Source organism: Diadema antillarum, unplaced genomic scaffold (assembly GCF_040938485.1).
Source record: "Diadema antillarum isolate AM-2024a unplaced genomic scaffold, OU_Dant_1.0 scf00000088, whole genome shotgun sequence".
NCBI lineage: Eukaryota > Metazoa > Echinodermata > Echinoidea > Diadematoida > Diadematidae > Diadema > Diadema antillarum.
In genome coordinates, this window is record NW_027270977.1 from 262,595 (window position 1) to 289,876 (window position 27,282).

At 39.3% G+C, this 27,282-nt stretch overlaps 1 protein-coding gene across 1 annotated transcript; it reads left to right on the forward strand.

Annotated features, from left to right (window-relative positions):
• Window positions 1-956: 956 nt before the first annotated feature.
• LOC139718096 (DEP domain-containing mTOR-interacting protein-like) lies at window positions 957-26,985 on the forward strand. Its single transcript, XM_071629586.1, has 10 exons — window positions 957-1,330; window positions 2,737-2,938; window positions 7,168-7,352; window positions 10,577-10,697; window positions 12,027-12,096; window positions 14,024-14,138; window positions 16,572-16,763; window positions 17,457-17,683; window positions 24,845-24,949; window positions 26,016-26,985. Exons 2-10 carry the CDS (start codon window positions 2,844-2,846, stop codon window positions 26,157-26,159), a joined length of 1,254 nt encoding a protein of 417 aa, XP_071485687.1. The 5' UTR covers window positions 957-1,330; window positions 2,737-2,843; the 3' UTR covers window positions 26,160-26,985.
• The last annotated feature ends 297 nt before the right edge of the window (window positions 26,986-27,282 follow it).

A 27,282-nucleotide genomic window follows, 5' to 3' on the forward strand; every position in this document is an offset into this window, starting at 1 on the left:
GCAAAACAGATTTCACGTTTTTTCCTTTGATTATATCGATATAGATAGCATGACAATGCGCTCATTACATAACACAAAAATCTATAAAGATATTCTTGTATATATCACAAACATAGGCCAACATTTTACCTATCTTTATTCTTATTGTTTTTCACAGCTTTGATGTCAAAACATTCAACATAAAAATGGACATCTGTTTTGCATTTCAACTCTTCTATATAGGACTATGGCAACATGGGAGGAGGAATTATGACTATCACATAATATTCCAGTAGAGAGGCAGGGGTCGTATAAGGTGGATCCTTCGTGCAAAACATGTTAAAAAATAGATACTAAAGGTAATCAGGTTTGTTTGTTTTTTGGGTTTTTTTGGTTTTTTTTTTTTTTTGGGGGGGGGGGGTGCTGAATTACTACATTTTAGTTCAGAGTGAAGAGAAATAAGAATAGGAACACATAAAATAATGCAGGCCTACACACACACCAAAAAACAAACCGAATACAAAAGATATGAAATATTGATAATGACTATGAAATGTTGATAATGAATAGATGTATAGATGGATAAATAAAATAGAAATTCAATTACTGTATGCAAAGAAAATTGCCAAGAAAATAAGAGTGGAGAAGCCATGTTTATTGTGTGAAATACTAGTAGAACAGTCCATTGCTGCTGTCATTTCCCCACGGGACCAAGAGAGGGCGCTGGACTACAGAAAGCAGAGGAACAGCTTGCAAAACCCAACAAGAACGCAATGGGGACGGACCATAGAGCAGCATTTACAGCTCTACTTCTATGGGACGGACCGTGTCGTCGGGTAGTCGACTCGATCTAGCTCTTGCAACGCGGGGGCGGCGGGCATGCGGCGCGAATCGGATGATAATGATGCGATCGGCGATCCTCGAGTACGATCGTACGAACAAGTGATGCGATTTTTACAATACTCGGGCTACTGGCTGGCTGCTAGCTCACGCTGCGGAGCATGTGGTGTCAGAAATGATGGGATCACAACCTTGCCCTTGTATTTTCAGTCAGCCGTTTTAGATGATCTCATATGTTCGAAGAAGATAAGTAGTATTCAGTGCCAAACGTGTGCTAATTTTTCGATTAATAAAACAACGAAGTGTTGAGTCAGATCTACGGACTTCGCCAGCGCAGCAGGTGACATTCAAAGCAGAAGTCGTCAAGTCGGCCGGGCACGGCCACGGCTGGCTTTCCAGTGCATGTGTAGGGCGACCACCCACCGCCCTTGGGCTTGGAGCAGGGAGAGAACCGGTGCGCTGAGCTGTGCTGTGCGGACTGTGTGACATCGGAACATCGTCTGGTACAATTGTATGTTCAGATCCTAAACACGGTAGTGTTTTGCATTGAAATCATCTTCATTGGAGGTCCTATTGATTGCAGTAAATGTTTGATGCGGAATTATATTTTCATTTTGTGCTCTGTAAGAAGTCTCGAAAGCTCTCCTCACAGTCATCAGATTAATCTGATTAATTTAGTCACAATCTTCATTATCAATTAACACAAAAGTAAACAGTAGCAGTGATGATGATCTACCCCTTTAATTGAAATCACTGATCAAACAATGGTGAACAGAGAGATCTTCAACTCAGATTAACCCTATTAAGCCCAAGCTATTTTGACCCCTCACAGGCCCAAGGGGGGGGGGGGGGGGGGGGGGGCGCACATTGTGCCCCCCTATATAACTTTTTTATTATTTGATGTATCATCGTCATATTTGGCATGTGGGTAGAAACTCATACTCTACATGACCGTACATTTGAATTTTCACAAGGTCACCCATGGAGGGCGCTATTTACCAAAATATGAAGAAATACATAGGAAATATGCTAAAAACATGATTTTTCTGTATGATTTCTTTATCCCCATTATATATGTCTTATTATAGACCAATCATTTTCATATTTGCCACAAATGATAAGCAAGTGGAATTTCATTATTTTTTATGGTTGAAATTTCTCAAGGTCACCACATGGGGGCGCTGTTCATATCAACATAGTGATACATTATGAGACCTGAGATGAAATGTTTGGGATGGGTACATGTATAGTTTATGACATTTCATATTTGCATAATACTGGAATTTTGAGATTGCAAATTGATAATATGATAAACTAATGATATCAGAGGCATAACTTGGGTGAAGGAATCAAAATAACTCAAAATATAAGGGCAATCTTTAGAAAATATCATTGTTTTTAATTATCTCTATTATATCTATTGTTTTATGCCTTTGTCACATAAAAACAAAGGAAATAATAAGAAAAACTTTCCAGGACCATAATTACTTCGAATTTTGCTCCTTGAACAAATTTCAGCCAAGAAACACCCATTTCATACACTGTAATGCTGTTAAATGAAATGGGAACAGAAAAAAGATGCAAAATCTGACTGACATGGTTGTCAGTTTATGGTTGCCATGGCAACCAGCAACATCAAATATAGCTAAATTATATATTAAAATGTTCGTAATAAGATTTTAGGAAAAGTCACCAAATTTGGTTTAAATCGGATAAAGGGCGAAGGAGTGGCAAACGAAAATCTGGTAGGGGGGGCACAATGTGCCCCCCCTTGGGCTTTATAGGGTTATTAAATGTCAAACCGCCATAATGTACGCCACAGATGTATTGACCACATAATGTCTACAACTGCTACGTATGTCAGAGAGAAGAAATGATTGTTTCATCAAAAGTTTTCCATATTATTTTTTATTTTAGCTAGCATCGTCCATCACTAATCTGCATCACTGCTGCCTGGATTGGATCCAAGTGACGGGCAGTGCGAGGAAAGTTCCGAAAGAACGTGTGACTGCAAGTAGTGCAGGATGCGAGGAAAGGCAAGCTCCTTTGACAGTTCATCTGTCGTCTCTCTTGGGTCAAGAGCTGCTGGAAACATTTTGATAATTGGAGAAAAACTACGGTGAGACCATTTGAGGTTATTATTACAAAGGGATCTACAGTACCGATAAAAATATTTGACTTTCATTTCTGAAATTCAATAACCCTGCCCCCCCCCCCCCCACAAAAAAAAAAGGTTCAGTTTACATAGTACTAATAACAAATCCAGACGTTAAACCATCATAGCAGGTTATTCTTTCTTCGAATAAATGAAGGTCACAACTGAAACTTAATGGCATGTTCTGTAAACGTTGTAAATGTACTGCACTTTAATAGTATTAATAATACTTGTAAGACAATTCATAATAACAAAGGACAAAGGAAAATGAATGGTACTCTGATTTATTTCTAAAAATCAAACGATTGAAATTCTAGAAATGCAAATTTATACAGGTCAGAAGGTTAAATGGTATTTCTATGACTGAGTGTAGTCGGTAGAGACAGACACCCTTAAAAATGTGTAATAATATAAAGAGATTTTAGAATTGTTGACTTGGTTCCAAAGTGGAGATTTTTTACATTAATTTTTTCATCTTTGTACATTGGTCATTGGGGTGAATTTAAAGTTCCAGCTTGGTTGATTTGGGTGAATTTAAAGTTGGAAAGGTGTGTGTAACGAAGGCAGTGTTGAGTGAAGGTGAGCAGGTTGTTGTGTGTGCTGAATATCATGAATGATTACACTGACTGCATGATTTGATCTGGTTTGTCTTGATAACTCATTGCAGCTGTTCACTGCCCTCCTCGCTGTTGGAAAAACACAAATAATGTACCTGTAGGCCCTATGTGAAAAAAAAAAGTTTTTACAGGGATGATGTAGTTTTGGTACAGTTTAGAGATGGGAATTCAGATTTAGAATTTTTCGAGAAACCACTTATGAGATATTACAGAGTATACCGTTCTAAGAGGAATTCCAAGTTTATTTGATGGAAATTGGTTTTGAAATAGCTGAAATATTCAAAAGAAAGTTAAGCAAAGTGGATGACTAATATAGTTTAGGAAAAAAAATGCATATGTATATATTCCATTTTTAAAGAAAATGTTGCATTAACATATATATTATGTATATTTAATTATTACCTAAAAGGAAAGTTCTTTGGTACAAATGTATGTCAGCTTTTCCAATTGTTGTTTATTTCTGAACAGAGGCACAAATCTGATAGTGGGGATCGAATAGAATCCCATAGGAAAGAAATCAGCCTGCCGCATACTGCTGCGGATGCCTTGCCGCAGATCTGCCGCAGACAGGCATCATTTTCACATGCAAATTAGCTGCTGCCGCAGACTCTTCCAGGCCAGTGAGGGAGACTGGAGAGTCTGCGGCAGATCTATGCGGCAGACTGTTAATGATGAATATTCATATAAGTACGATTTCAGGAAGAGGTTGTGGCAGATCTGCGGCGGGGCAAGTCAGCGGCAAGTCTGCAGCAGACGCCTATTAAATATGTATAGATCTATAGTAAATGACCTAACCTAATCGGCAAGTATGCAGATATAGGGCTGCTGCGAGTATTCTAATGCTTAGACTTAGCTTAGCTAGTTCTACATACAATCGCAATGCATCACATGACTTAAATACCCACAAAAAATTGTTATGTTTTATGGCACGGTTACTAAACTATCTGTGGCAGATCTGCAGCAGATCTGCAGCAGGCTGTTAATGATGAATATTCATAAGTACAATTTCAGGAAGAGGTTGTGGCAGATCTGCGGCAAGATTTCTACACATGCAGGTATGCAGTATGCGAGAAGTCTGTCGAAAGTTCCTTTCTGTGGCAGCCTTCCCACAGATCTGCCACAGACTGTTCCTGCTGCATACTAACAGTTAGTATGCGGCAGGTCTGCAGCAAAGCTTGGTTCTGCCGCATACTCCCGCTTACTCTTGCCGCAGACTAAAAAGTATGCTGCAGACCGGCGGCAAGTCTGCCGGAGATCTGCGGCAGACTTTTCTTTTTCTTATGGGATGGGCTTAAAATTCACCAAAATTTCCTAGATCAGTTCACCCTTTGAAAACAATATTTCTTAAGTTATGAGTATCATGAATATTAGCCAATTAAGAAACGCAAACACAGTATTCCTGGACTTGCAGTGAGCTACCTGTACAATGGACCTGTATGCTAATGTACATATGTCATACAAATGTAGTATGCTCATGGATGGCATTATAGTGCACAAATAAACAATATTAGTTACTCGTTTGGGCAACTCCAAGTTTCTTGTCACTTCAATGTCATACGCTATGTACACCTGTACAATATGTTTTGCGCTGAGGGGTGTGAATACCCTATCACAAAAGGTCAACCCTGAAGGACGTTACTATCAATGAGTCTTCCTGTGTCAATAAATACTGCCAGTAGCAGTAGGACTGTCTTGCAGCATTAATTGAGTTTAAAGCAAAGGGGATGCTTACAAAGCTACAGTAGGATCAACCAAAACCCTATCAACTGCCCCCCTTCTGTGTGTATCATATTCTTTAGAAAGATCATATTCAGTGTAGAAGACAGTGCTTTAGAATATAATTAAGAAATTACATCAGAAGGTGACTTATCATAGTCAAATTGTTCCCGAGACCAAGTCCTACTGGAGTTTTGAAATCAAGGACAGGAAAAAGGATTTGAGATTTCACACTTCTGATTTGTTGTTTCATTCATTCATTCCCTTTTAAACTGGTGGTTCTGAACAAATGAAGATTCTACATCCTACAGTAGTTGTTGTTTTTTTCCCCCACAATGACTCCATTTTGTCTACAAGGTTTATGGATTGCCTGTCAGTGATTTGATTCTTACAATGTATTCATCAAGGGATTTGACAAGCTAGTAAATTAGTCATTAAGAACAGCTTTGAGAATAATCCTGTGCTGAAAGATACAATATATGCTTTAAATAGTGCATGATGTGCTTTAATAGTGTGTACGTGCTCACCCTGTACACATTTTATTGATTTGTGTTCTTGCTAACAACAGGAGGCAAAGGTTAAGTTCTGAGGATAGTTAACAACACATGTACTTATGTGTGAGTATTTGATCAGCGCATTGCTTGTTTAGAAGCAAGGCCTTCAGGTGAAATCTAGTGGTGAGGTACTATACAAGTATACTACAAACCAGTATCTGCAGTTGCAATTGACAAAGGCACACATTGTATCAGATAAGCAGTATTGGGACATCAGTTTACAATATCAGGTCCATGACAAGGAATAGCACTGGGGAAGAGGGAAAAACGAGACATCCACAGGACTTTTTCGTTGAAAAACTTGTTCAGTTATTCTAGATGATGGTAATATGAACATATGATGGAACAGCAGGAATATGATTGAAGTTTTGTAGACAGTGGATGTAAAAACCTTACCCAGGGAGCCAGGTTACCTTCATCTGTAAACTGTACGTCAGTACAGTGTGCACTTTTTAGACACTGTTTACACATGAGAGGTATAACACACAAAGCAGCACACAATGAAGGCTGTAAATCCAACTTCTGTGAAAGTTGCATCCAACAGAAGCTGCCTCCAAAGCTTACATTTCTGTTTAAGAGATCCTCATAGAATTCTGAATGTTTAGAGGCAAAATCCTGGACAAATAAAAGTTATCTAGATAGAAATCTTGAGTAAAATCTTACAACAGGGTAGTTTGATCAATACTTAATGGAAATAAAAGAAGTTAAGAAATTGTGAAGTTGATGTCATCCCCTCACAATTTACCATTCAGTATTTGTATTAAAATCATATAATTTCCTCCCTTTTCTTTTTCAAAGTATACAATTTTGCCCCAATCTCAAATTCTGAATACCATATGATTGTCTTACACTTTTAGACCAGAAAAATTAAAGTTTTGTCATTTTTGGTACATGATCAATGGAAAATTATATCTGAATTGATGCATGATGAAATGATGTTTCATAATATTCAATTCTGTTTTTTAAAGATTTATTACCATTTTGTCAGGCTCTCTCTGACAATTTGAGAGATATCCAAAAGACACTTTCCCTCATAAAATCTTGTTTTAAGAAACCACCTTATTGTCTGAGTGCCTGCCGCTGATACATGCTATAATTATGTTTACCAAATCAATTTCTCAAGGCCCGTTTAATTTTGTTTTTTGAAGATTTATAACCATTTTGTCAAGCTCTCCTCCGATGATGTCAGAGATATTCAAAAGACACTTCATAAAATCTTGTCAAGACACCTCCCTATTGTCTAAGTGCCGCCGATACATGTTATGATTATGTTTACCAAATCAATTTCTCACGGTCCGTCTGACAGGCACGCACTTTATGCAGCCAATCCATGCATGATCAGGAGTAGGCGCTATAGACTGCGGTCTTACGCACAGTGCTTTGTTGGCTCCGAGCTGGTGGACTGGCTGATCAAACAGGGGACGATCAAAGATCGCACGACAGCCAGACAGGCGATGAACGTTCTTCACAAGTACAACGTGATTCACCATGGTAAATGGCCAACTTGTCTCTCTTGTTTTATACACAATCCCCTCATCTTATCGCCACATTGTCATTATCATTATTATTTTTTTGATATCTCTTGACTTGCTTTTATTGTGTAATTACGAATTACTAGACTGCTTAAAGCCACCATAGGCATGTTCCACTTTGTGCAGCTAGAACACTATTGTCTAGGCAGCTTGAGTTTTTACAATATGTAACATTCATAGCTATAAACTTTGATTTGACTATTTGATCTGATCCTGTGTGAGTGTTCTACAATCAACAGAATTCTGTTCAGTATTGTTTGGCACTATAAAGTAATTTTCTCTTGCTTTGTTTAAATGATAATTAATGGAAATTACAATGTCCACCTGTTAATGTATGAATTTCAGCAGCAACTCCTTCATGCTCAAAATGGCCAAGATGCAAAATAAACCCCAATATCAATCAGACGGCTACTCTCCAAACACAAGTGATTATTCCGTAGCTTGCAGTGCATGCAACAGCATCAGGGCAGACAATGATCTACAGTTGTACATACGTACATTGTATCTTCCATCATCCGTACTGCAATAGACTCTGTGATTGTTCACGTTCATTACTACAGTATTCATCCATGTGTTCTGCAAAACTTATGAAAGCCAGGGCATACAATGTATCTAGTACACATAATAGTGTTATGACGAAATGGGAATTATGCCCACTCTGTGCACTTCAATGGCTTCATCTGTTTTAGTTTTAGTTTTTTTGTGTGTGTCATCTTTCTTGATTAACAAGGGCTTTGTTTTCATAATGAATTTGCTTGGTTGAAAGTGAAACAAATACTCGTTGCAACTAATGTGCTACCTAGTTATCAATTAACCCAGCAAGTTTCGTTGAAGGAGCATTCAAAATGTGGAGGTGTCACATCACTTTGAAAGTTAAGAGGAGTTTTCAAAGGTTCTGGTCTCTGAACACTTCTTCTCAGATGTCTAAGATCTATAAAGAAGGTATAAAAACAATAACTGTGTATCAATGCATGCTGATGGATGAAGTCACATATGAATCAGTTTTATGAATATGAGCATACATCAAATTATATACTGTGTATATGTTTTAAGGACTTTATACTGTATTGAAGATAGTGATAACAGTCCTATTTCTGCTGGACAAATGAACCTTTACATAAACCATGCCATTCTATCTTTACTGACATCTGTTGATGGTATTATACAGTGCAAGGAATACACTGTATGTTGATTTTTGTCCCCCCCCCCCCCCCCCCCCCCAGTTCTACTGCTCTGGCGGTCGAGTGTCAGGATCGGCAGTCGTACAAGTTGTATACTATTTGTTTAAACTCTACTTCAACTAGAAATCTGTCCTAGTTCAAGTTGACCTTTTTTGATATTTAAAGTTTATGATTGGGTGATGAGACATGCAATCTGATTGTCATTAAACTCTTTATGTGCTACATTCGCATGCCTGAATCAGTTGATGGTGTGCCGAGTTCACGTAATTTGCTCAGACGCATTTTGTAAAGCCACCCAAACTGATTGAGAAATCGACAAATGCCACAGTACAATGAAAGTTTCACTTGTGGTTATGTTCCTCACACATGTAGCTTTCATTGCTTTGTGATTGAATAGTACCATACAAATGTACTTGTTCCACAGGGGATTTCGAGTTGAAACAAATTCTAGTTTTCTTTCACTGGTGTGTCTGCAAATGCCTTGCCTCCTAGACTTGAACAGTGTGACATACAGTAGCTACTGGCCATCACAGCAAAGCATGGAATTTTCTCCCAAATTTTGTTCATTGCATGTCTGGCCTGAAAGTTTCTGTGAAAAATGTACAAATCTTTGAGAAATATTATGTTTTCCAGAAGCACTCATGCGTTGTAGTCTCAGATTGCACAGAATAATGTGGCACACTGGAGGTTTAAGCTTTGGCACATGTACGTAAGTAGAGTTCAACAAACATCGAAACCAACCTCTGAACATGATGTGAAATTGCACGTTGAATTGTGTAATCGTAATGTTATTTTCTTTTCAAGATTTTACTTATACTTCTCATAAGAGAAATATTCAGTAATACCATGCTTTCAACACCCCAAGTCTTTGCGCTATATGTCCATTGTAAATTCATAGCAAAATCCAAGCAGAGTGGGACATACCACTTTTCATTAAGAGCATTGGATGCTAAAACACTAAGTCGATTTAAGGACAAATGGCGTTTCAAACCTTGTGTTGCCATTTATATGAATGCAATGTAATAAATTGCTTGAGTTGTGATTGATGCAATCACGGGGAAAGAGAGAAAGTGAGAGGGAGAAGGTAAAGTCAAATCAAATCAAATCAAATCAAATCAAATCTATAGAAATAGGAGAGAAAGAAGGAAAAAAGATTGAAGAAGAAGGTTTGAGGAAGGTAAATACATTGTTCTAGTAATTTAAAGGAAAAATGGAAAAACCTCATGAAGAAAGGCATTTTCTAGTCTTTTGTTAAATAGGAATCAGGTGTGTATCTGTTTGTCTCTTTTTTCCTCCTACGGAACCTCTTGTAAATCTTCAATCAGAGAGATTTGTTTTGCTATCATTGCATGTACATGTATTTACTGTATGTTTGGGATGCAGGTTGCACAACTCGAAATCAGAAGTTAGAACTTGTTGGTAGCACAAAGAATACTTTGAAATTGTTTGAAAATGTATTTGCCTGTAGAAGCACATGTCATGATCAAGTACTTGTTGTCCGTTTTGGCTCAAGTCCAGGGCCTGCTCAAGGGCATGGGAAGTCCCAGAGTTCTCTGGATGTTCTCTGGATGCTATTTGAGCCTTGTTTTGTTTTGATTTGTTCTTCCCCAACATTTGACCACAGTGATTTGGCTACGATCCAAAGAATAGAAACTCCACATGAGTGAGGGTGGGGTATTTTTGAAGTCTGCAAACTTTGTTCACTCATGTGCAAGTCTCTTGTAAGCATTAGCAGGGTGTCAATGCCATCTTTACATTCCATCTGTCCGTCTGTCTGTGTCTGTCTGTCTGTGTCTTTTTCTCTACCTGTCTCTATACTATACGGTTGTATCTCCCCATGTGACTTATTTGTTTACCTAGTATGTATTCAGTTATCTACCCATGCATATATCTCTAATACCTCCATTCACCCCCGTCTAACTATCTATCTATCCATCTATTTTTTCTGCAGTGCAGCTTTTTATACATTTATCTCTTTTGTCATTTTGTCCTTGCATTACAGTCTGTGATGACCATGTCTTTAAGGACGAGATACTGTACTACCGATTTCGCGTGGAGGACAACACCTTTGTGGCAACCCGAGAATCCTCGGCTTACTTGCAGGGTACTCAAGTTTTTCAGAGGTGCGCATTAAGAGCTTGTGGTATTGGCTTCCGTTGGGCTAAGTCTCGATAGCACAAGAAGAATATTATACGTACAATAAAAACTGGTGTTTCATTGCACTTTATAGGTACTGTTTACAATTGAGAGTAGTGATTTAAAAAATGTTCGAGTTATCACATTTTATGCATATGTGTAGGTCAGTTGTACCACAGAATATCCTACCATACAAAATTTTTGCAATAAAGCCTAAAATATAATAAAGGAGATATCAATATTTTTCTCACTAAACCATAACTGCAGACGGTTAAATCTAGAAACAATTTCATTCTAACTATTTTCACATTTTGTATCTATAGTTGACAATGCTTAACATTGATTATACTGATTATTAACTTTATTACACTGGTTGTTTCTATCTGTAACTCACATTTAGGAACTATTTTGAAGCTCGCAAGCTAAGTTTTTGTTTCATCTGTAAATGGTAGACAATGCCTTATGTCTATGGGAATGCAATTTAACAGGATTACTACATTTTTGTATCTCATCTTCAGAGATATACAAAAGAAATTTAACACTTTCCAAACTGTAAATGCAAACATTTTGAAGATGCCTATGTGAAGCAAACAAGGCAATTTGTGAGCAACATCTAAAGCCGCTTTCAGTTTTGCTTCTCATACTCTTCCCCACATTATGTAGCCCAGAAAGAGGAGCCGATCAGTGATGGGGTAGGATTGTGTGTTGTTGTATCAGGAATTGATCAGATAATGTGACTTTGCATGTCCCTTTATGGCTGCGTTTATCTGACTCGAGAGAGAGAATCACATTTCAAAATGCATCTGGAATGGTGTTCGCTGCGAAAGTGGTTTGAAACGTGATTTTTCAGGGTGCCGCGTTTATCTAACCATCACCGAATCATGATTCAAGTGTCCCTGCTCAGCTGCTTTGCATAGTTTGACCCAGGAAGTAGTAATGTAAAATGAGGCCTGTGTTGTAACATGCCGGTTGCATTTACATCATGGACGGTAACCTTGGCAGCTCAGAGATATAAATGCGTTTCAAAACAGCATTGCGTGTATCTACTCTTAGAAAGCCGATTGTGTCTCAAACGCATTTCAAAACGCCCTTTTGAATGGCGTTTCAAATTGGCATTTCTAAACGTGTTTAGAAACACGGTTGCGTTTATCTGTCACCCGTAAATGCCTCAAATGCATTTAGAATCGTGATTCTGCCTCAGAAAATTTTGAGATAAACGCACCTCATGTGGCATATTGAAAAGTTATGTGAATTTTCTGCAGCAGTAGATTTGTGAGTGACTATGGTCTTGCCTTTCTCTGCTGACTTCCTTCCAGGGTGACTACCGAACCCGCTTCACACTCGCTCCTCAAAGTCCACGCAGAGGAAGGACAACAATATGCAAAGGTGAGAGAGACCTTACTTCATCTTTGTCACAGACATGATTGTTGGTACAGTGAAAATGGTGCGATAGCATTGAGTGCCGTTCCGCATTCATGAAAAGATAGCTACGTATGTCCGCAGATCATTTTTTTTGCATTTGTGCACATTCACATTTACTACCTATTTCTATGACCTACTGTCGGTGCATTTCCGTATGTCAGGGAGGGTACATTTTTTTCCAGCATTGGTGCATGTCAATGATAGCGAACTTGATGCAAAAGGTTAGTCAGAGGATTTGCACTTTTTTTTTCTTTCAGATAAGGTTGGACATGGTCAAAACAATTATCTAAAACAGCTGTATCAAGGGACTTTTTTTTTTGCTTGTTGAAAGAACAACAACAACAATAATATTTCATAGTTGTTCCGATACATTTTTTGGCAAAGGGCTTGGCTGATGATTTCTTTTATTTGCCCTTGTACCACAGCACAGTGGGCCAGAATTAGTGCCCAAGCCATCAAAATTAAACAGCACCCTCTCCAGAGGACTGTTTACAGTTTCAAGGAGTTGCCTGCTGCTGATACGCTGGATCGTGTCATGAACATGGGGCTCATATTGTGTCACAGTGATATGTTCATCAAATTGTGGTGCAAGTTTGTTGTTATACAGAGCATGTTTTACTGATTAGATTTCGAAAGAAAGACAAACAGTAAGTCGCAAAGTTGAATGCTGTCCTTCTACAGTGTCATCCTTGTCCAATCATTCAAGAAGTACTTGACAAAATATCAAGTAGCGCAGATGTGATGTAAAAGAGCAAAGTACTCGATGAAATTAGGGCATGGTCTAGCTATGAAGGTAAAGATGAAAAAAGAACACAACCCAAACTTGGTGCACTTGGTAGATTCCTCGTGTAACTTTATAGTGTGCACATATTTCAGATTTTATTGACATTATTTCAGATATAAATGTTGACATTATTTCAGTGATAATGATAAGAAGTGGTCAAAGGGCTCCTTCATGGGATTTGTTTATTATGGGTCCGGCATGACTTGGCGATTTGATGACATTGGACTTTGGGGCAAATTGTGCTGGAAAGGAATGAAAAATTTTCTTTCTCTTTCGCCATCATGCAATAATTCCATAACTGTATCATATGACCAGGCTGCTGACAAGATCATACTTCCCCAACAAAAAAAAAGTATAAATAAAGAGTTGTTGTTTGATTATTTGTAAAGACATGTATGTACAGTAGGTACTCTTCATCATAGATAGAGGTTTTCTAAAATAAAACATAATGATGCCTAAGTTGAATGAACACATTAACATGGTATGCTTACAAGTGCAAAAGGTTAGCACACTGGATACTACACCTACCCTGTATATCCTAGTATTACAGTAATGATCTACAGTATGTGACATGAATATAATTTTTAACCCAAAAGTCCATACATGTACGTAGGAAATCCCCCCCCCCCCCCCAAAAAAAAAAAAAAAAGTTTAATGTGCTCCATATTTTGTGGAATGGTATATTTATTTCAGTGCTGCTGTACAGATTCATGTAGCAAAATATTTCATATGTAATAACATTTTGCTATTCAAGCTACATGTAACATAAGAGTGGTACTTTTCAAGTCTGTTTTTTGTATGAAATCATTTGATTTAATGTTTTTCCATGCTTTACATACACAACTGTGAAGTAATTTTCAGCAGCTTTTTTTTGCTACACTTAATTTTGCTTTTGTTAATGTGTGTACAGGAATAGGGGAGACAGATTCTGTATTATGTGAGATCTACAAGTCCTGAGAATATTCGGGCACATGTCTATGTGAAATGCGTGTTATAGCAAAATCAGTCTGTCCTCAACGGGTTAAAACAAATTTTAACATGTTATGTCTTTCTCTTTCTTTTTTCCCATTGTCCCGACCCACCCACCCACCCACCAATCCAACAAAGAGTTTCTATGGAGCTGAACTGGTGTCGTGGCTTCTGAAGTCGGGGTTCTGTCCAAGTAGGGAGAAGGCCCTCGGACTGGGCAAGGATCTTCTCGAGGCGGACATCATTAGACATGGTAGGAAACTTTGTATCCTCACCCTTTACAAAACAAGCTTTATTGTATTCATATCCCTCCCCCCCTCAAAAAAAAAAAAAAAGAAAAAAGAAAAGGGAAGAGGAAGCAGAAGAAGAGATGTGGTTATTTGCTGTTTATTTCACCAGTTTACAAGTACTAAATGCATTTCTTTACATCAAAGTTACAACTGCCTTGCAGTCAAATGGGTTTTAGTTGAGGCCCACTGATAGCAGGTGGGCGGTGCGATGTGTGAAGTCAAAGGTCAAAGGTCACTGAAAGTCAGCTGAAGTGTCATCTCCCACCTACGGCAATGTATTACTTCTGCGTCCAGTGTTAATATAATTTTTGTATTATGGATAAAGATAAATTGAGGCATGTTTTTTTTTTGGGGGGGGGGGGGGAGGAGGTGAAGGGTGGGAGAGGCATAAGGAGAGGGTTAAAGGTCAAATTTAATGATCATTGAACTTTATGAAAATGTGATGAAAGGGTGATAATGACAACATGGCAACCCTACCATCCTGGAGATTTTTTCTTTCTCTTTTTCTTTTTTAGTTGCAGAATATGTTAAAAAGTATCCCTCCCCCGTTACAATTATTTCATTACTTTTTCTTTTATATATTGTGAATTTCAATCCTCTTCACAAGATTAGTGAACCAGAGGTACCCTTCCAAAACTGATGTGAAAATCTGTCTTTGATAAATTATGCATACTGGTATATATGTGCAGACTGAACCAGCTATTTACATCTGTACATGTAGCTCTGTACAATGTACATCTACTGAAGTCGGACAGTACATGTATGATGAGTAGAACCCATGTATTCAACTTCCTTCTGTACGCTCAGTAAGACAGTCATTCAATTAGGACAAAGGTCTTCATCCACCTCTCCCGCTTTGTCCAAATCCAGCTGTCCCGATCTTTGCAGTCAGTCGGCAAACGCACAGCAACACTGCCACATTTTCTTCTTTTTGTTTTCTTTTTTTTGAGCAAACATAAGCCCACCAGCCAGTGCACATGTCCAACTACTACTGTACCTTCACACAAAACACACACCACCTCGTAAGAACACACACAAAATAAAATGTGCTATGCTTAGCACTATTTCTCCAGTGTACACAAAAGGGGGTGCAGTGTACACACAAATAGAACAGCATGGCATGCCCAGTAGAGCCACACACTGTACAGCTAAAGGGAGGTGTCTCACTTCCCTGAATGCTGCTATGCAAAGATGGCATAATGGCCAACTCAAACCAAACCTAATGCAAATACATTTACACCTGCACTGGGACTGCACATACTTGCAATGTGCTGTACTTCCTACGTAATCTTCCACATACTCTAAATCCACATGACATGTACAGTACACTGTGTGTAAATGTACAGCAAATGTGTGTCTAAAATGTATTCAACACTCTTTGCATGTTGCCATGAGTATTGGTTTCAAAGCATGAGGCACCTGCTATGATGTTGTGCACACTTTGTACATCATACAAAGCAAGAGGGGGAACCTGGAAAAATACCTGTACATCGACATACTCAATTTTTGTAGTTACTCTACTAACAAAAATGAAGAAAAAGAAATGGACAGCGGTATTGATATGTAAAAACTGACCACGATGCCTCTGCCGGCTACGGCTACTGTTTGAAGAAATTACGGCCTCCTAAAACTGACTCAGATTGGACAATCAAAGAGTAAAACCTTTTATGACATGCAGTGTATGAATTATGCTTGAGTTGCTGATTTGTACTCAATAGGCGTTTTCACATCAGCCCGATGTTTCGAAATAGCACGCTATTTTCTGACTTGGGAAATTTTCCCGAAAGCGAAATAGCGCGCTATTTGATAATGTGAACACAAATTAGCGCGCTAATTGTATCGCTCTGATCAAGAAAATTTCTCGACTCCAACTCGGGAAATTTCTGAAATAGCGGGATAGTATCGCGCTATTTGATAATGTGAAAACAACACAAGAAATTAGCGCGATGAATCCCATCATGCTTAGCGTGTGTGACCCGATCGATCGAGGCAAACTGCACACAAATCATGAGGAATTTTTGAGAGGGCACACACATTACTGATGCTGTTTACACATACTCAGCTGTTGAATTAGCTATTTTAAAATTGTTAACTATTCGGGCTACCCCCTCTTCGGGCTGATGTGAATAAGAAATGAAATAGCGCTCTAATTCGCAATCGCGGAAAATATTTTGAGCTTGGATTTTTATCGGGCTGATGTGAAAAGGCCTAATGTGACTGGGAGCCTGAATGGCATGGTAATTTTGCTAGTTTCATACTCTTGGAAGATCACCCAGAAGGGTATAGAAAGGACGTCGACAAAGCTATTTTTTTTTTTACTTTTGCCTTCCTACCTTCTCAGCATGTGACTCTCTCTCTCTCTCTCTCTGTCTCTGTCTCTGTCTCTCTCTCTCCAGTCACCATGGATCATCACTTCAAGGACGAGCGGATGCTCTACCAGTTCAACCCCATCATGGGGGACCTGGGGGTCGGCGACCTCTTGACCCTTGACCAGGAGGCGGGGTGCAGTTCATCAGGCGAGGCCTCAATGCTGTCTCTGGCGGTACCCAAAGACGTGACCCGGAAGCACTCGAGCTCTTCCTCTTCAGGTGAATTCTTTTTGTTTCTTTTACCTCTGCCAAGGGGGGAGGTTATGTTTTCATTACCGTTGGTTTGTTTATTTGTTGGTAGTGGGCACGCCGTCTCCCGACCAGGTCGGGCAGTGCGCCGTCATGTGTCTGCTGTTTACTGCGTTAATGCGGACCTAGTTGGCTTCACGCCATGTCCCAGGACGGGCCAGGTAGTGCACCATCCTGTGTCTGTTGGTTGCTGTCCCGGCAGTTTAAAAAATATCTGACATGGCACCCACAGCAATCATGGCCTTTCATGTTTGCTCATCACATCCCCCCACATTGTCTTATATTCATCCCGTTTTGTCCAAGTTAGCCTGGAAACAGGACTGCCGTAGCCGCCGGGAATATTGTGTAAACGCAGCGTCAATAAACAAACTATCAAAAATTTCCCCTCCCCTTCAGCCATATGTAGCCCCCTTTTAGATTTTTTTGTACAGCATTATATCCAAGAAGTGCTGTTCATTTACCTACCGGGGTTAAATTACACTACATTTGCATATATCTGAACAGAAAGTGAATCTTTTCACTACATGTTGTATGTTTGATTGATGTACTGGAAATATGTTCCTGTCACAAAATCAACTTGAAAAGAATTATACCAAGGGTTTATTTTTATTAAAGACTAATTTTTGATCACTCAATATTCCTCTTTTTAATTCACATCATCAGACTCGTCGGCAGACAAGAGCTCTCTCAGTGGCTCCAAGCCAGACATCAGTACTCCAGACCAGAACCAAAACAGAGTGGTGGAGGAGCGGCTGCGGAGGGTGTCCTCCGACCTGGAGAGCCCGGACACGCCCACCTCCAGGGCCTTCCTGCCCGGGTGTGGGCAGGGTTCGTTTTCGGCAGATGAGCTGAGGCAGCCTGACAGCCCTTTTCTGAAGCAGGACATTAAGGTTATTACCCCTTCCCCTGTTACACCTCCTCCATTTTGTCTATTCAAAATAATGGTTCTTGCGTTAAGTTGTTTCTATTGCTATTGGTTGACAAATTTGAATGGCCATTTGTCAATCAGTCAATCCATCAATCAAATTAACCTGTTCCTTCCGCAATTCTCTGAGTGCCTTTAATGCCCCCAAACGAGATTCTTTTCGCCCGTCGACAGAGAGGCACATAGGTTGGTAATCCAGCTGTGTGAAGGCAGTCAAGCGGTTCATTGTGTCCCCATTTCTACGGTCAACTACATGTGCCCGTGAACAATGGAAATATCGATCGGGTGCGAGGTATGAATAGAGCGTGCGCTGATGAGCTCTCAGAATCTTTTGTTCTACACAAAACAAGGTACTTGAATGAGTGACTGGGGTCAGCGAATCCGCATTTCTAACTGATTTCAGCCTTGATCATTATGTACATGTTCGTACGAGTTTACAGCAGAACAAGCAAAAAACTAAATCAGGAAAAGGTACATAATACTGTAAAACCCCCTTTTTTTAAACAGCAGGAGAACAAATCCTGATAGAATAAACTCTGATCTTTTTATCAAACCCACTTTTTTGAGCATTTTAACACAAAGAAACATGAATTTAGGCCACTGAAGCAGGCACCCTTGTCTTCATTAAACCAGGTTCCCGTATATCAGTTGCTCCCACGGGAACCTGGTAAACCAGGTTCCCGTAAGGAACGGGTTAAAACAGCTTGACGGAAAAATCATTCATTGGAATTAATGTGCAGTATCCACTGCTATAAGGCGTCAGAAGCATCACTGGCTATGGGCAAAAGTTCAATAGTCTAGTGGACATGATGCCTGTCTAGCAATCAGGAGTTCATTGGTATGAGTCCGACCCTTGTATGTATTACCATTGGATTTTTATCATGGCTAAAACTGAAACACTGAATAGTGATTTGTATTTATGCGATTAAGAGCAATGTGTCAATCAGTTTGAATTCCAAATTTTCTGTTTTGCAGTTCGTACATGTCTTTTTTTGACCTTAACTCATACTCTCTGCCATCATTAAAGTAGACATTCAAAGAGATCAATAAATTCTGCAATTTAGGAATCATTAGAAAGCTCCGAAGACATAGAAGGCAATGGAATTTTGTTACCTCGCTTTCGCGTTGCTAGAAAGAAGTAAACGCTCACGAAAAACTGCGGTTTTCTGGAGCCTGATAAGGGCCAATTCGTCAGGAAAGATACCCGTTTCGCCTGACGTCATGCACTGGATTTGCGGACTCTGCCCGGTGAATGTGTGTACAATGTTAACGGAGGTACAACCTGATTCCTTTGCATTTTATTTCCTTATGTAAAAGTCGAATTGAATGAAATATAACTTTTCATGGTTTAATAGTAACGAAGAAACATTTCTCTCTCGATTTTTTTGTAATTCTTACAGATATTTTCGTCAATATTCAGGAATTCAAGCTACTTAGGTAATCTTATTTTTCTTATGTTTGTAATGTTACCGCGTTCAAGTTTCGCTGGTCATATAAAGCGTTTAATTGGAAATCATGAGGATGTCCGTGACAGGATTGATAATCTAAGACATGGTGATGTTGACAATAACAAGCAGACTTACGAAAAATGGCGAAATATCAAAATAGGAGAGATTTTAAAACGAGGATCGAGACAACTTGTGCAGCCCAGTCTCGTAGCTCGCGATCGCTCGCATGCAATTACATGTATGTACTTGTATTAATCCGCGGTGAAGTGGCTCTGCTGCTCCGATCCGTATTGGTAGCCGCTCGCCGCACCACCATCCTCACTGCCTGCGTGCCTGGCCTGTTATACATGATTAGCCAAGTCACGGAAGTACTTTCATTGGCGTAGGAATTTAGACGTGAACAACTCGTACTTGCCATGCTTTGCATGTATAGCCACATGTGTTTGTTTACGTTTGTGCCCGATAGGGTCTAACCAGGGAGGTGGGAAGAGAAGGAGTGGTGGAATCTTCGACATCGACAAGGTTCGGTGTTTTCGCAAGTAATTACATCACTGCTTCACCAGTGTGCACTCGCTCATAAAACTTCCGTAAATGACATCTGCTAAGATAGCTATCACGCCATTGCGCCTGCCTAGTTGCTGACCTCAAACCGGTCAGACCAAGGAGGTACAATGAATGACTAGGCTAGCTTTCAACGCTGTGACTATGGTAAGGTCTAATAGCAGGGCGGACATAAGCACTTCCCGATTGCTCGGGCAAGTGAAAATCAAAGTCGTACAAGTGTTCTGAACATGGAGAAAAATGCTTGCCCGAATCGGGCAGACAAATAATTTTGAAGCCACCTTCTATCTCCACATTTTCCCTTCAACAAACCCATGAAATCATGCACACGCAAGCCCAAAACTAACAACTGTTTATCGATGTCACGATTTCAACAACTGTCGAACACTGACTTACTTGAAGAAGCCCGGGTATTGCATTGCGATGCCACATCAATGCTCATCGATATCGAACAAAGTTCGTTTTTATTCCAATACGATGTATTAGCCTATTTTGGAAGTAAAAAATAGCGGTAGCAGAAAAACTGTGCCATTTTCTGCTCGCCGTTAGCTACCTACAGGTGAGTCGGGTAGTCACTGGTTGTGCGTGCTCCATGTGGATACCGAGCACAGTGCGTGATTCAAGATAAAAATAACACAAATCAATAACGCGCGGTCAAAAGTGAACACCAAGTTTACCAAGAAACAATAAAAATTCCACGATGGCAGGGTGCGTGACTTGGGGATGGGGGGGGGGGGTAGAGGATCGAGAGAGACCATTCTTGATAAAAAAAGAAACCGCGCGTACTGGCGCATTCTTGGCGGTCATGAACAGTCTGGGGCCTGGAGGAATGAACAGGGAAAATGTTTGACAAGTCGAAGACTTAGCCAGGATTGTAAACGAAATGATTCTTTATTTCTCTCATTTAATTTGCCTAAAATAGGGCTATCTCTCCCTCTCTCTCTCTCTCTCTCTCTCTCTCTTTCTCTCTATTTCCTTTTCTAATTCTTGTAAGAATTATTTGTACTTACCGATATAGAAAAATAAAATAAACAGTGTTAAACTTGAAATGCCTTATTTTCCTGCTTTAAAATACTTCTCCATTTTGCACATTATTTCTATTCTGAGTTATGATAAAAAAAGAGAGAACATGTTGCTGATTGTTACTCTAAAAGTTGTTTATTCCGAAGGTTCGCTAACCTAAAACTTAAGAAATAAGAAATTTAATCTGGGAACAAATTCAATTCGTTTTCAGATTAACAAGCCTTTTCCCCATTTTCACATTAACCAAACTTCAGAATAATGCTACAAATGTTTGGATTAACAAACCCTCTTATATTTTCGAAAGAAAAACATTGGCACAGGGATATTGCGTGTTTCAGATTTTGAATAACGAATTATCATAGAATACGTACAAATGTATCTCATGTCTTCTTCTTTTTTCATTATTTTAGGAATAATGAATACCGGACAAACAGTTAAAAAAATTAAAGATGTCAAACTAGGACATAAACTTATGAGAGAGAGAGAGGAAAAAAGAAAAGTTACTTGTCGTTACTGTATAAAAGATCGTCAGTCCCAAGGGTTCAATTATCCAAAAACTGAAAAAAAGGGTTTGTAAATCAAAAAGGGAAAAAGATGAAAATTAAGTTTCGTTATTTCGAAGTCCTGTTCGCTCAAAAACGTTCCATATTCTTAAATGTTCGTTTATCCCAAAACGAAATGCGTAATTCAATTTCAGATAAATGAACTTTTCGAACCACAAATCAAGTTAAACAAACCATAATTAAATTTGTCAGATAAACAAACATCCGCACATGCAATATGCGTGTTTCGAAATAACTACCCATCGGGATAGTGAATCTTATTCTTTTTCGGAATAACGAGCACCACGCAAGGAGATACGTGATGCCAAACTAAAATTCAAACCTATTTTTTTTTTTTTTTTTTACCACCCGTCTGTACACATTTTCTGAACATTTCCTAATGCCCGACTAAAAAAATAATATTTGCACGTTACTGTGCAAGTTCGTTTATCCGAAAATGAAACAAGCTAGCTCGAGAGTCGATACTCTGAAGGTTTGTTAATTCGACAATGAAAAAAGAAAAATAGATGTTAATCTGAACGTAAGATTAGCTTTGATTTTCTCATGGTTCGTTAATAATAATAATGATAATAATAAAGAGGTTTTGAAATTGCTTTTTTAGATTCATGTCCGGATAAACGCAGCTAGGCACAAACATTCTTGCATGGTTTTTGTTTTTGTTTTTGTTTTTTTTTTTTGGGGGGGGGACGAATCATATTTCATTTTTACACTTGCGATCTCATTAGGCAGGGCTCGACACTAACTGTGGCCCGGTGGCCCGGGGCCACCAAAAAACGCATGTCGGGCCGACAATATTTCAGAAATGAAGATTTTGGTCTTTACTGTTGGAAATGAACAGCGGTAACAATCGGCTCCGTAAGATGCTAAAATAATTGGAAATTAATAACGGTATAAGATTCAGCCCCATACGGTGCTAAAATTAATGTCAGATATTTGATTTTGCGTTCGGAAATGAATAAGGATAATATTCGGCTCAGGAAGATGCTAAAGTAAATGTTGAATGATCCCTTGTAACGTTCGGAAATGAATAACAATAATATTCAACTCCGTACGATGATAAGGTAAATGTTGGATGTTTGTCTTTACTTTCGAAAGTAAATAGCAATAACATTCGGCTCCGGAAGATGCTAAAATAAATGTCAGATTATTGCTTTCACGTTCGGAAGTGAATAGCAGGAATATTCTGCTCCATACGATGCTGAAATAACTGTCGGATGTTTGCTTTAAGATTTCGAAATGAATAACAGTAATATTTAGCTGCGTTCGATGGTAAAATAGTTTAAAATGTTCGATGTTTGCTTTGACGTTTGGAAATGAATAACAATAGTATTCAATTCCGTACGATGATAAAATAAATGCCGGAATTTTGCTTTTGCATTCGAAAGTAAATAGCAATAACATTCAACTCCGGAAGATGCTAAAATAAATGTCGAATGATCCCTTTGACGTTCGAGAATGAATAACAATAATTTTCAACTCCATACGATGATTAAATAAATGTCGGATGTATGCTTTAACTTTCGAAAGTAAATAGGAATAACATTCGGCTCCAGAAGATGCCAAAATAAATGTCGGATATTTGCTATAACATTTCGAAATGAATAACAGTAACATTCAGCTGCGTTTGATGGTAAAGTAAATGTCTGGTGTCTGCCTTGACGTAAAAAAAAAAAGAGAAAAACAGTATAATACTCGGCTCCGTACGGTTTAGAGTCTCGACGATCGGTATGTACGATGAATGACGGCGGCGGTCTAGACAAAAAAATGTGGAAAAAGAAGGGATCATTTGTACTTCCTCACGGCTCATTCTTCCACCCTGTCAGTAGCAATTCGCTTCGTAGAACAGTATACAAAATGCCAGGGAGGTGAGAGGACCTCCCTGGAAATACACAGATTACGTTTGGCGAACATTACTCGTACGGTATTGAGTTTATGTTCATCCATTATCGTTACAAACAAAAACATGCATAGAGAGCGAGTGATCAGGGAGTCTTGCGTAGAACGTCGAGGGGGCATGGAGCCGGCGCACATGTTCGAAGTACGGACAATAGTATAAACCTATGTTCCCATACACACACTTGTTTACGCACAGCTCCCACTAGACCGAGGAACAAATCACAGCACGAACACTAATATATTCACACACACGCAAACACACACAACGCAGTGCGAACCACACACCAGCACAGTGCATGAACGGCTGAGACCAGCTGAGAGCGAGACGTACCATCCAGCTTGCTGTGACCGGATCTACTTTTTGAAGGCACGGAACCGACATGCGGACAAAAACGTCTGAAAGAAATCTCTTTTATGCGCCGCTAGCATTCACAAATTTCATACTTTATGAGGATGAAATGTAAGGAAAAACTCTGAACTACAAGGAGACATGCAAGAAAACTGCTAATAAACTAAATAATTGGACTTGCTAGGCTCCTAAACACAACACTGAAAACAATTCACGGTAGCAGTCTATGGAGCGAACGTGTATTTTCAGAGTACGAATCCAGTGCGTGACGTCATCTGGAAGGGGTATCGGCAGACCGTTCATCGGGGCATTTCGGGTTCACTTTTTCGCCCGATTTCAATAATTAATAAAAAATAGTTGGGATTGTTCTTTTCTCTCGATATTTTGTGTACACCTAGGACAGATGTTCAAATTCAATATTTTCTTATCAAATTTGTGTTTCATGCTCTTTGAATTTCTACTTGAAAAACCATGACCCCATATTTCATCAACTGCACATCCTTACCTATCATCAGGAGTATCTGTATTCATATTCTGGGTCTGATTTCGCCACATTTTACTATCAACCGATATAGTCACTGGTGCGTATCTATCCATTTTTGCGCCTCCGTCCCGAAGGATGGTGGCTTAATCATGTTTCAGGTCTGTCCAGCGGGATAGTGGTGTCAAGATTTCATGAAAGTCTGATACTCCTTTCAAAAATCTGATTTTTAGCTCACCTGAGCCAAATGTTCAAGTGGAGGGGGGGGGGGGAGGAGGAGAGTTGCAACTCATTTTCCTCATCTTCTTGAAAACACATGGTCAAATTTGTCACCAAACCCAGTTCATTATTACAAGGGTGACATTTTATGTACTTATAACAAGGTCCACAGAACCCCCTATTTCAAAAAAGAAAAAATATCATTTCTAACTGAAAATACTCTACTCTTGAGTAAATACACGTACATTAGTGAATGCACTTTCAAGGTTATTTATAGTAGATTCAGGGGTTGGGCAGGGACCGAATTGGGTGGGGGGGGGGGCAATTTTTACATTAATTTTTCTTTTTCTTGAACTGCATAGTTAGATTTTGTATATAGAGTGTACTTGGCAGGTATTTTTATCAGTGTGATGGAATATGCTAGTGGACACCATGTCCCCATAGAGGCCCTCAAAGCTCTGTTTGTTTTTTATGTCAAGAAGTTGGCATCTCTGATTATGTCATCACTTGATGAGAAAGCCAAGGGGCAAATCGTCATTCTCCTTTTAAAATGCTTGTCCTAAACCGTTCATACTCCCTCATGCAGATAAACGGAGACTCTGTAGGCTTTGGCCTGGTAATACGAGGCAGCGGCCCAACTTATGTCCAGACTGTTGACCCCAAGGGACCAGCAGCAGCCGCTGGACTAAGGGTAAATACATTGCCATTGACTTCTCAAAAAAAGAAAAAGAGAAAAGTCCTTCCAAACCAAGATTCTGGCAGCGACATCATCTGTAAATCATTGCTGAAGTATTAATATGATTAAAGGGTGTGTACAGTTCTGGTCGAGGTGAAGATTTAGCTTTTAACGTTAGGTGAGATATTCAGAAAACACTCTATGAGATGTTAAAGAGCATGCAGTTCTAAGGGGCATCAAAAGTTTATTCGATGAAAATCGGTTTTGAAATGGCTGAGATATCCAAAAGCAATGTGAAACAAAGAGATCCTAATAAAGTTGTGTTATGTCGCCTTTTATTATTAGCACTTTTTTGGATATCTCAGCCATTTGAAAACCAATTTTCATCAAATAAACGTTGAATCCTTCTTAAAATTACATGCTCTTTCATATTTCATAACAGGCTTTTCATTATCTCACTTAGGAATGTTCAAAACATGAATCCCTACCTCAACCAGTACTGTACAGTCCCTTTAACAAAAGACATGAGAATACACCTTTTTCTAGGCCAAGTATAACTTGCATGCTTCCATGCAGTGTCTGTTGTTGATCAGGTTAATACTTTCAATGATTTACATGTGATGTCACTGGCAGACTCTTGGTGCAGAAAGTTTTTTGATAATAAGAAAGTTTTTTGTGGGTATATCCAAGTAATCTGAAGGAAAAAAAAAGTGGAAAAAAATTATTACAAAACATATGGCACATATTTAGACATTCTTTTGGCTACATAAGGGATTTTGAGGGTATCATGAATCAGCACAAGCCAAAATGTATAGCATTTCCATTGTTCCTTTAACATGCATTTGCATTGCATAGTTCCTTTAATTCACTGAAAATTTTTCCTCATTCTCACTAAGTCAAAAAATTTCTTTTCAGTAGACATTCATTATTTTGCTGTCAATCATTTGTTTATTACTACAGAACAATTCTTTTGTTTCTACATCAATTTTTTTTTTTTTTTTTTTTTTTTTTTTACATGGACTCTCCTTCCTACCTTTTTATATGTGTAATGTGTCCTTTTGCGTCCTTTGTCGGGAAACAGGTCAGACAGTACATCTCCAGTGTGAATGGTGTGGACGTCCTGGACAAGAACCACACCGATGTGGCCAAGCTGATCCTGGCCAACCCCTTCGAGCTCTCGCTGGTGGTTCTCAAGCTCCGGGATGACATGCCGCTGATGGTGTGAAGAGGTGGTCGTTCCAGGACCTGCGACCGCTGGAATAGCTCATGGAAAGCTTCCTCAAACCCTGGATATACTTACCTTGATCAGGAAGCAGACCTCAGTAAGTCCCGAAGGCCCACCTCAATAGTGGAACTAACCCAAAGGATACATAGAGATGCACCTTGACAAAGAAGACAAAATGAATCCTTGAGGGACACCTTGATGCAGAACCAACCCATGTGGATCCATCAGACACTTGGTTTGACCCAAGGAGCAAACTATCTGAGTTCCTAGAGACAGTTCCTGAACCAATTGCATAGTAATGAGCCTTCGAGATTCACCTCAACAGAGAATCTAACCTGGAGTCTTGTAGACTCTTACCTGGCCAAAGCAGCGAATAAAACAAAGTCCTGGGGAACACGCCATACCACAGAAACTATCCCCTCTCTGGGTCCTACAGACTACTTGCCTTAACAAGAGAAGCAGAGACCTACAAGGCTCCTAGAGGCATCCCTCAACAGAGAATCAAGCCTTCACAAGTCTCAGAGGGGAGCCTAGACCAGAGGGGGAAGCTGCCGAATACCTCTGAGATGAACCTCGACAGACCGCCGGACATAAGTGGGAGCTGGTGACTGGCTTTTTAGAGGAAAGTGAACCCATGCAAGTTGGGGAGAGAAAAATTCACCGAAGAAGCAATGCCATGTGAATCCTTCCCAGACTTACCTTGTGGCCTGTCAAACCCCTGATATTTTGTATTATATTTCAGATCAAAAAATTATTCTCTAGTGATTGATTGAAAGGGGTTCGCATGACTATATTATAATTTATTAAATGTTCAACTATTTCAGAATGTAGGCATGTGTCACACTGTATGGTGTACTATTTGTGAAAGATGTCGCAGCTACACTACTGAAGGATGAACAATCAACTCCCCGAAATAGGAGTATTTAGCAGCCATATTATGACAGCTTGATCTCCTGCCAAGAGCAGCTCTTTCTGTGTTACGACTACTGTACTATGTTTTTCCATTTCAAATCACTGGCTCTGTGGCTGATGGCGAATATATGGTGTCTTCTTCTGTTCAAATTCTTATCCAAAATATGAAGCAAACAAACCTATTTCGAGTTTCCGGTTAAAACTATGGGCT

Coding starts and splice junctions, on each gene's coding strand:
- LOC139718096 (XM_071629586.1), top strand. CDS start 2,844: ATGCGAGGAAAGGCAAGCTCCTTTGACAGTTCATCTGTCGTCTCTCTT. Junction 2,939..7,167: donor ATAATTGGAGAAAAACTACG/GTGAGACCATTT, acceptor TCCGTCTGACAG/GCACGCACTTTATGCAGCCA. Junction 24,950..26,015: donor CAGCAGCCGCTGGACTAAGG/GTAAATACATTG, acceptor GTCGGGAAACAG/GTCAGACAGTACATCTCCAG.